General features: G+C 39.8%; 1 protein-coding gene across 4 annotated transcripts; it reads left to right on the top strand.

Moving 5' to 3' along the window:
* The first annotated feature begins 67 nt into the window (after positions 1 to 67).
* DNTTIP2 (deoxynucleotidyltransferase terminal interacting protein 2) lies at positions 68 to 10,485 on the top strand. Of its 4 annotated transcripts, none has more exons than XM_081322909.1 (7): positions 68 to 169; positions 2,458 to 4,103; positions 4,750 to 4,900; positions 6,312 to 6,407; positions 7,324 to 7,488; positions 9,119 to 9,228; positions 10,040 to 10,485. In XM_081322909.1, the coding sequence occupies exons 1-7, from the start codon at positions 107 to 109 to the stop codon at positions 10,131 to 10,133; spliced, it is 2,325 nt and encodes a 774-aa protein (XP_081179035.1). In that variant the 5' UTR covers positions 68 to 106; the 3' UTR covers positions 10,134 to 10,485. The 4 variants fall into 4 exon arrangements, with proteins under 4 accessions (XP_081179035.1, XP_081179036.1, XP_081179037.1 ...); XM_081322910.1 differs by having other exon boundaries at positions 4,765 to 4,900; XM_081322911.1 differs by lacking the exon at positions 68 to 169 and adding an exon at positions 889 to 1,741.
* Positions 10,486 to 11,074: the final 589 nt, after the last annotated feature.

Raw genomic sequence — 11,074 nt, forward strand, 5'->3', positions numbered from 1 at the left:
GGAGGCAGGGCAGGAAGTTTTTCGGACGGACCTCTTTCGGAGTCGCAATGCCCCCTCCCCTGGAAGCGAACCCGAACAATCGCTTCCTGCTGCACACGCGGGAAAGATGGTGGCCACCAGGCGGGTAACGCGGCGGAGTGAGTCGAAGGCGGAATGCCCGGCTGAGGAGGTGAGAGTGGGGGGGGGGGCGGCGGCGGGAAAAAAGAGGCGCGGAGGCGTCTTCCCCTCCCCCACGCAAGCTCATCTCCGTCGAGTTTGACCCGCGCACGCGCTCGGAACTTGGAACGTTCTCGCCCTTCGGGAGCGCGCGCCGCGTCTTCTTGGGGCGCGCGGTGTTTTTAAGAGCCGGACCGGAGCTGAACGCCTCGAGCCGGGGAGGCTTTTGTGCCTTTGGGGCGCTCGTGTGTGTGTGTGGGGGGGGGGGGGAACCAGAGCGTGCCTGCTGCGTGTCGGTGCAATTGGCAAAGGGACGCGACGCCGAGAGTGTCTCACTCCCGAACGTTTAAGGTCGGCTGAGGAAAAAGGGAGGGCGAGGGGCAGCTTCCGAATGCAGCGCGTCGGTTTGTGACGGTGCATTTTTGTTAGAAACTCATTTCTGGTTTGGGCAAAAAGGTGGGGCGACAGCACGGTCGCCGCCGTTTTCTGACCTGGTGGAAATCTAGAGGTCTTAATCCTAAAGAATAAGTAAGTTAACACCCCCTTAAGTAACACCAGCTGCCTGCAATTAGTGCAGGTTCGAGTCCCACCAGGCTCAAGGTTGACTCAGCCTTCCATCCTTCCGAGGTAGGTAAAATGAGGACCCAGATTGTTGGGGGCAATTAAGCTGACTTTGTAATAATGCCGCTTGGGGTGTGTGTGAAAGCCCTAATAAGCAGGCATATACATAGAATGAAGGCTACTGCTAAGCTTGTAAGCTGCCCTGAGTCTTCGGAGAAGGGCGGGATATAAATGGAATTAAAATAAAATAAATATTGCTAAGCACGTTGGTTTGTGCTTAAATTGTAAGCTGCCCTGAGTCTTCGGTGAAGGGCGGGATATAAATGGGATTAAAAATAATAAATAAATAAATAAAATAAAAATAAGTGCCTTTATTCCTTTTGGAATATGATCGTGGGGAAAATGTGATATAGAAATAGAGCAAATATATAGATATATTGCTATATAGATATAGAGAGAGCAGCAGTGCATTGGACTTCTCTGTAGTATTGCTATTAACATTTTTTTCTAATTTGAATTTTGGCTGGATCTCATCCTGTCAACTCTGAGAATAGTTGTTTCTATGGGAATTTTAAAGTGCACTGCAAGAAATGGGGAATAGTATTCGTCCGTCAATTTAACAATGTTTATGTAATAACATTTTACCAAGAAGCGTGAGAAGGTTTTGCTTTGTTCCTTTCTGTCTGCCTTTCTCCCCTTAGCCACAAAATCTGTATGTAGCTTTCATATTTTTTCTCTATTTTTAATTAACTTATTTTGTTGTGTGTGTGTGTTTTTTTTAAAGGACCGATTGATCATCTGCTTTCTCTCCTTCTCGTTTTATTTACAGGTTCTCTTTCTTAGAAATCACACTGGTAAAATTCAGAAGGCACAGGGCTTCTGCAGTGTTTTTCTGTCATACTGCAGGTGTTCAGCAGTACAACAGCTATCTGCCTCACGTCTCACCTATCTGTGCTTCTGTGATGAATCAGTTTATCAAAGCCGATAGCAGACATGGTCATTTATCCATTCATTTCAGTACTAGGTAGAGAGACTGATCATTGGGCACTGTTCTCATTGCAAAAATTGAATTAGTAAAAGTTCCCTTCTTAAAAGTTGTTTTTTTGAGGGGGGGGGAAGACAGTTGGCTTGGGATATAACGTTAAGTAAGATATTTCTTCTTTTATCTTTCCTTAGTTTTTCCTCCCCTGCAAACACGAGTTACGATTTTCTTAGCCAAGAACTTTGTCTTCAGTACAACATTTTGATTTAATAATCTGCTGCAAGTGTTAGAGGAGAGAGAGGAGTATTCTCTCTCCTGTTTTGGCAAGAAATGCAGAATAGCAAATGAAATGCTTAGGTTACGTTTGGAAAATTGAGTAGCAAACCAAATTTACTTTTCCTTGTCTGTGGCAACTCCTGCTGGACCGTGCCCCGTAAGCTATGCTGGGCACAGGGCATCTCTCATTATAGCTATGAAGCAGGAAAAAGTAGTTATTAGTGAAAAAGTGTTAACCTTGACTTTTTGGTCCAGCAGTATAAAATCTACAATGCAAGTATGTCGGAAACTAGTACTGTTCCTAATAAACATGGTTTTATAAAGAAGCTGACACCTAGAAAACATTGTAATGGCGGCATAACTTTGTTCCTTAACTACAATAGTTAATAGTTCAGAATTTCTGAGTTTCTCATGGAGCATGGATTTATTTATGTGTTTCTTTTCTTTTTGCTTGTTACCTGACATTTTTTTCATTCTTACAGCAGAGTGCAATGGAAGACAGCCCTTCTGTGAGGGTAACTAGAAGCAGAACGAGAAGGATTTCCCATACACAAGTCATTTCTGAATCTCAGAAGGCAGATATGAAAACTTCTGAGACAAAATTGGATGCAGAAGAGCCTTCAGAAGTGTGCACAGACTTGAGTAAAGGTAAAGCTGAGCCCCTGGCAGAATCGCAAATTGATGGAGATGTTTCAGAACCAGAATCAACCTGTTCTTCGGTATCTGGTCTTCAGACACCATTATTTATACGAATAACCAGAAGACGGCAAATTGTAGTTCCTTGTACCCCGGAGACTTCAGCTAAAAACAGGCCAAGCAGAAAAAACGTTACAAATGAAAGTAGTAATTGCCAAGATCAGGATGACATTTCAGAAGCAGAGTCATGTTCTTCTGGTGTATCAGGAACAAGGATCCAAAAAACTGTGAGAAAGTCTAGGCGCCAACAGGTCAAGGGTAATGTGTCACCAGTGTGTGAGGTTCAAGCTGAAGAGGTTTCTGATGCTGAATCGTGGTGCTCGGGTATTTCCTTTGAAAATTCTGCCCCATTTAAACGAGTGACCAGGAGTATGGGTTTGAGATTGCAAGCAGAATCAACATCCCAGGCTGAAAGAAAAAGCAATGTGTTAGGAAAGGATACGGAAACACCTGAGTGTATAAATGCATCTGAGACAATAGTAATCTCTGATTCGGAGGAATCCACCGTGTCTGATTTAAATGCCAAAGAAGCACCTTCTCTTTCTTCAAACTGGATAAAAGAGCACCTTAGCCCCAATAAAACAAAGTGTCTTTCTGAACCTGTTGCCAGCAATGATCTGGAACAGATTTTCTCAAGCAGTACTGAGGACGTAACAAGGGAAGATAATAAAAACTTGCCTGCGCAGGAGATATTAAAGAACTATGATGATGAATTGGAGCATTCAAAACAAACAGCAGTGGATACAATTGAAATAGTTCAGAGTCCAGAAGAAATACACGATCAATCTTCAGAAAAACCCATACAGGTATCTGAAAATCAGTTGCCTTCAGAGAATTCAGGAAGCTCTCCGTGTGATCCAAAAAACCTTGGACAATCTAGTGAGTCTTCAGGAAAAGCAACAGTGAGTGAAAACAAGAAGTTATCACCCCAAAATGTTAGACAGAGCTGTTTACATAAAATAGAAGAAATAATAGATAATGATGACGTTTCTGAAGTAAGTAGCCCCACCAACAAAATGATCACATCACAGATTGTTAATAGGCGTGACTGCAGACCTTCAAGCAGAGATAATGATGGAAGCCTAGAAGAAGTAATTGCTGAATCCTCTTCATGTGCAACCAAAGCCAGGGGAGATGAGAAAGACCTCTTTATGTCTCTTCTTACAAGTGAGGAATCTGAAAATAATAACTTAGAAAAACTGAAAAGCAACGAAATAGTCACTGGAGACTTTGATGGAAGTAGTGAAAGCCCCGTGGGAGAAAATCAGTCGAACAGTCAAGAGCTGTTCGTCATTGATAAAACTCCTGGCTTAGATTCTCACAAAGATTATTATTTTGAGGAAAAACAAAGTGAAGACTCATCAGAGGTAGAAGAAAGTGAAGAAGAGTTCATGGATGAGGATGAAGATGAATTAAATGCAAACAGTGGATTGTAAGTTCTTTGAAGGGACTTCATATGCTTGGTAATGACTTGGTTGGAGTGGATGTTGTGTACCAAGGTGTAGTGGGTGCAAAACCTCTAGGTCCTGAAGACCTGAGTTCCTACCACAAAAGGGCAAGTTGGCTGCCTAAGGTTTTAGAAGTGTTTCTCTTCTAAGAGCCACTTGCATCTGATTGTGAATTTGGCAAAGAATAAGATAAAAGAGTTTTATAAAACTTGTGCGAAAATTTATACTAACCCAAAGGTCATTTAATCACACTTCTAACAAGGCTTAGTTGGCTGGCTTCATACTACATGCTGAATCTAAACTGCTTACAAACCATGGGCAGGATTGCAATAAACTATAAACCAAATCCAAACAAATCACATTATGTTACAGTGTGGCATGGGGCACTGTAATTTGTGGTTTGTTTGGCTTACGTTTGGTGTATATATTAAGTCACTGGATAGAAAATGGTTAGAGTTGTTTTTTTTTTATATGTTTAAGTCCCCTGTAAAAGGAGTTAGTGGATATGCAAACATAAGTGCCCAGTGTTGAAATTTGTTACTGTTTAATTAAAAAGTATTTTATGTAATATGCTCATGATAGACAAACGTGTGTTGATTGGGTTATATGTCAATAATTTTAGGTAATCAGCTGTTTCTCTTCTAGAGTATCATTTTCAAGCAGTATTGATCCTGGCCTAAACATTAAACAGTTTGGAGGTTTATATATTAATTTTGATTCAGGAAAGCAGAAGTCTGGATCCCATGCAGTTGCACCACTGAAAGAGAAAAAAAGAGATGAGGTAATTGTCAAAATAGCAATTAAATTGAAAACTAGAATTAAATCCTAAATGTCATTGTAGCAACATTGTAAATATGTGGACTATTTAAAAAGCAAACACTTTGTAAGAAGATCTGAAGTTTTTCTTTTGGCCACAATTCAGTGCATTTATGTTTTTTTTAAAAAAAAATTATATACTTATATTTAATTTATACATTGGGGCACTTAGTGGTTCACATCAGTTACAGAGTAAAAAAAGTAGTTTCCAGTAAATTAAAATTAAGTTATATTGTACTGCTTGTAATCCACCCAGAGTCACCTTATTGGTGAGAGGGGCGGCATATAAATTTAATTAATAAATGAAATATTAAGATTAATATCAATTAAAATATAATACAATTAATGAAGAATCCAAAGCTCTCTAGGATAATTCAGATTTTACACATTTCTGGAAGATGCTTAGTGAAAGCACCAGTATTGCCTCTAACCCAGGGGTCTTCAAACTTGGCCCTTTCATGACTCAGTGTACCTGACTGAGGAATTCTGGGAGTTGAAGTCCACAAGTCATAAAAGGTCCAGGTTTGAAGACCCGTCTTCTAGAGAACCAGCTTGCTGTAGGACCAGACTAGAAACCTGGATAATGTGAATTTTAGTCTCACTTTAGTTGGAAGATCCCTGCTCTAACCAATGGGTTTCCAACCTTTCGGCTTCCACGGGCCACACTGAGTGAAGAGGAATTGTCTTGGGCCACATATAAATATATATAATATAACTGATGTATATAAATAACAAACTTCCTTTATTTTTTTACAATCCTCTGGGGGCTGCATTACTGTCCGGGGCTGCATGTGGCCCCCTGGGCTGAGGGTTGGACGTGCCTGCTCTAAGGGCTGGAAAAACAGCAAGTGCAGGCCTTAGTCTCTGTCACTTCCTGGAAATAGGAACTATTAACAGATGCTTACGATGGGTCAAATCTAGCCAGAACAGGCAATGCTGAAGGTACTCAGGTGCTAGGCCATAGTTAAATTCTTAGTAGTCCCAACCTCCTTATACACCCACCCCCTCAAAATGATGTCACCATTACTTGAGCCTCTTCTGTAGTCTATATTTTCTAATCTTTTTCTTTGAGCATTTTTTAGGAATCAAGTACAGTTGTCCGTACTTAGTGTAGTACCTACAGATTCAATTTGTGCAGTTTTATTGACATTTTTTGACATGTCAGTATATGAATGGCTATTCCTGCACTGCTCATTAACTGAGTTTCCCAGGCATTCGTCTAATAAAGAGTGAGTTGAAAATCACAGCTTGCAAGCAACCCTTCCAGAACTACTTGGGCATTGGGCATTTTACAACTCTGTGTTTTCCAAAGGCCTTTACAGTCCTGTTTGCATTGTGTTTGTAGTGGCCTCGCTTAATCAAATATCTCTTGGCAGCTTTTGCAGAAGAGTATTATAACGCCCGATTTTGAGAAAAAGGAATGTGTTCCACCTTTAAGACAATCAGTCCATCAGCTAAAGAAGCAACGTAGGGTAAGTGAAACGCCATTGCAGTACCGATCATGCCATATTTAAAGTTTGCCTTTAAAACAATTCTCTGTGATGGTGCGTATCTACTGGTGTATTCCTCCCTTGCTTCATTCATAGTTATGAGTATAAAATGGGATGATAACATGGTGCCCTATGTTTTGTGGTCTTTTGAAAGGAAAGTGCAATATAATAGAAGTGAAAGCGCTGCCACATTCTGGACCAGCTGTAGCTTCCAGGTGGTCTGCAAGGGCAGCCCCATGTGGAATGCATTGCAGTGATCCAAACAAAGAATCACCTCTCCCTATGAAGTTGCTTCTCTAGCATGAACTTGCTTTCAGAGAAGCTGTTGAAGAGAATAAAATGGGCCTTTTATAAATAACATTTGGATACAGTACGTGACAACATCTTTTCTTGACTTCAAAATAACGACTTCGTGATCTCTCAGAGTTTCCTTGGTAAAATTAATCTAGGCCATTCAAATCAGAACAGCTCCTTAAAGCAGAGGTCCCCAACCCCTAGTCCATGGTCCAGTACCGGGCCATGGACCATTGGGAACCGGGCTGCACAAATGTCGGGCGAGAGTGCAAGTGTGTGAAGCTGCATTCTCGTAAGCGGTGCATATGTGCAAAACCATCCCTCTTCTTCCCCCCCCCCTCCCCGGCATTGGTCTGCATTGCTGGAAAAGTTGGGTATTGGTCCCTTAAAGTACATTTTAAAATGGTAAGAATATTTATAAGTACTTTGAAAATTATCCGAATATAAAGCTGTAAAGGCTCACATTACAGAGGGCTGGGTATTTCCACCTCGGAAGCTGGATCATAAAAAAAAACTTGCTCTTGATCCAGTGGTTTTACGGCATAAGAATTGAATAACCCTGACAAGCTTTGAAATAATGTGTTTGTAACTTTTTCCAAAATAGATAGAGCGAGCAAAAACAGCGGGTGATGGTTGGTTTGGAATGAAAGCTCCAGAAATGACGGAGGAATTGAAAAACGACCTTAAGGCTCTGAAGATGAGAGCTGCCATCGATCCTAAACGCTTCTACAAAAAGAACGACAGGAAAGGTCTTCCCAGGCATTTCCAGGTAAGAATGTTGATGGGACGCTGAGCTTGTTGATCAGAAGGTTGGCAGTTTGGCGGGTCGAATCTCGAGTGCCGCGTAGCAGAGTGAGCGCCTGTTACTCGTCCCAGCTTCTGCCAACCTAGCAGTTCGAAAGCACGTAAAAATGCAAGTAGAAAAATAGGGACCACTACGGTGGGAAGGTAACAGCGTTCCGTGCGCCTTTGGTGTCTAGTCATGCCGGCCACATGACCACGGAGATGTCCTCGGACAAGCGCTGGCTCTTCAGCTTTGAAACGGAGATGAGCACCGGCCCCTAGAGTCGGAAACGACTAGCACGCATGTGCGGGGGAACCTTTACCTTTACCTAATCTGTTCACTCCTCAGTTCGCACCAAAAGAAATACCAGGATTGCTAAAGATGAATATATTTATTAAGATGTTTCTCTGAAACCCAGCCAACTACATTGGATAAAGTGGCTTGCACGCCACAGGACTAAAGTCTTTTAACCGATTACTACCATTTTAACTACTGCTTAAATTAGTAATAATACTTGTGGCAATTAAAAACAAACTGCATAAAAATAACTCATTCTGTTTTGTTTTTTCCTTATAAAGTTATATATACTTGAAAACGTTGTGAACTAGTATGTTTTGCTGATATTTTACTTTTGCTATGAAAGTCTTGGAAATACTTTACAAGGGCTTGGAAAAAATGATCGTCATTTAGTTTTTTGTTAATTGTTCACGTGTTTCCTAGTTTATATTATTTGCTGCACAGTCTCTGCTGCTTCAGTCATTTCTTGTGTGAGTGTTTCAATTTTTGAAGGCAGCACGTGGATTGCATCTTGTTCTATAATTGATGGAGAAGCACTAACATGGCAGAGAAATAAGGATGTTGATTTTAATTAATCAGTTCTTTTCCATTTGTACCTGCCGAAAATATATTCTGGAGAGTTGGGAGACCTTCCAAAATACTGTAAGAGGCAGGTCAGGGGACCTCATGAGGAGGGTAGAATGGACCGCAGTTGTGTCATCATCTTCCCCTGCAGATTTTTAGACGCATTAATATTTTTACAAAAAAAATGTCAACACGCTTAAATGGATGCTAGATTTATGAATCACTATTTTAGCTAATACTGCTTAGAACTGCCTTGTTCTCTGTTCGTTTCTGTGTAGACATTTTTCTTGGAATGTTAAATTCTTTGCTGTTCTTTATGTATACAGTATTTAGGGTTTTTTTTAATATATCATAATATTTAGCATGGCAACATGGAGTGCTCCTGCTTAAAATATTTGTTAGTGATACTTCTTTTTAGAACAGTATGTTGTCAGTTTGTTTTTCTTATTGATTTTTTTTCCTCCTCTCATCAGTAAATGAGGAATTCCTGGCCTCTGGATTTCCTCAATAAACTGTCTTTTGATTCCCTACCCCATTTTTGTTTTAAAATTAGTTTTTGTTCTCCTGTAATATTGATGAAATTTTTCTAGGTGAATAGGGCAATTTTTAAGGTTCTGCATACTAAAAGACGAGGATGAGCAACCCAAATGAGTTCAGTATTAATAGATAGGATCCTTAGAGTAATTTTTCACCTGTTACCCCCCACCCCCCCACTTTAAATAAAAATAAATTCATCTTGCATTTTCTTTTTCAGGTTGGAACTATTGTGGATTCTCCAGCAGATTTCTATCATGCTCGTATTCCCAAGAAAGAAAGGAAGAAAACAATTGTGGATGAACTTCTGACTGATTCAGAGTTTAGACGGTATTTACTTTTGCTTTAAATACAGTAATTTGGGTGTTGTAAAATAACGTGTTTCATTGCTGCTAGATATAGCCGAATGAGTTCTTCCATCCTATACGATACAGTTCATCCCGTATGGAAGTCCCTGTAATATGTTGCAGTGCCTTTAAAGACCTGATTGGGTTATAAGTTTGGGGGAGTTTTGGTCAGCCAAGAAACATACAGGTAGTCCTTGGCTTACAACAGTTCATTTAGTGACAGTTTGAACTTACAATGGCACTGGGGGGAAAATGACTTATGACCATTTTTCACACTTACGACCATTGCAGCATCCCCATGGTCACGTGATTTATATTCAGATGCTTGACAACCAACTCAAATTTATGACAGTCCCGGGGTCATGTTTTGTTTTTGCAACCTTCTGACAAGCAATGGGGAAAGTCAGATTCACTTAACAACTGTGTTACTAATTGAACAACTGCAGTGATTCACTTAACAAATGTGGCAAGAAAAGTCGTAAAATGGGGCAAAACTCGCTTAACGAATGTCTCACTTAGCAACATAAATTTTGGAGTCAATTGTGCTCGTAAGTCATGGACCACCTGTAAATGGATGGCTTAACCAAAAACCTGGTTGATGGTTCTTTTATGCTTCTGGATTTTAGATGTGCTGTCGTTTAGTAGCTCTATTTAATTGCCATGATTAAATTTCGCAGCGTTGGAATTTAATTTGATGAATCTTTTAAACAACAATTGTACACATGATGGGGTTTTTGTTTGGGTTCTGTGTTTGGTTCCATTTGTTCTTTACAAAAAACGTTTCTTTTCTTCAGATACAATAAAAGGAAGTACCAAGACATAATGGCCGAGAAAGCAGCCCTTTCAGCAGGAAAGAAAAATCGGAAGAAGAAGAAATTTCACAAATAGATTTTGACAGGAAAACGCTTGAACTTAGCTTTCAGTGGTGAATTTATGAGTTGAAGTTTTGCACAAATGGTCGGCTAGGATTGATCACATTAACAGCAAGGAGACAAGAAAAGGCATAGGGCTTTTTCCAAAAAGATTTTGGAACTGAACATGAAACTCTATGTTAAGTACTGATGAAAACATGCAGCAGAGAGGATGACATTAAAATTTTTAGAAGAAACAAACTACTTTTAAATCAAACGGTCGGTTTAAAGCAATGAGTGTAACTTTAAAAAAAAATCATATAAAGTCATATTTGAAATATGGCTGCTGTATATCCCCTCTGGACATCTAGTAAAATATTTTGTAAGAATTCATAGACTTTCTTTAATATATGTGTTTTTTAAAGATAGGTTTTTTTAAATGACTGTGTGGGCTGGGAACATCTTACTATTAAGAAAATTTAGAAATATAAATTGTAGAAGCACCCACGTGTCTAAAGCTTTTGGAGCAGTGCATCTGTAAGGGGTAAAAATGCATATGGGTAGTCCTCAATTTACAACAGTTAGTTTAGTGACAGTTTGAAGTTACCAGGAAAAAGTGATTTATGACTGTTTCATATGACAACATCCTCATGTTCTCGATTAAAATTCAGATGTTTGGCAACTTGTTCTTATTTATGACCATTGCAGTGTCCCAGGGTCATGTGATCACCTTTTGCAACCTTCTGACAAGCAAAGTCAATGGGGCAAAACTCAACAGCTGTCTCACTTAGCAACAGAAATTTTAGACACAATTGTAAATAAGCCGAGGACTACCTGTATATTAAAGAAGCTTTCAGTTTATCTAACACTCTTTTAGCTCAAATCAGAATGACACAGAAAATGTTCTTTAGTTAGCAGTTTCATTACTATTTTGAGAGCTACATTCTGTAACTCTAGGAAACAACTGAGAAAGTTAGC

The sequence above is a fragment of the Vipera berus genome (assembly GCF_964194415.1).
Source record: "Vipera berus genome assembly, chromosome: 3".
Classification (NCBI taxonomy): domain Eukaryota; kingdom Metazoa; phylum Chordata; class Lepidosauria; order Squamata; family Viperidae; genus Vipera; species Vipera berus.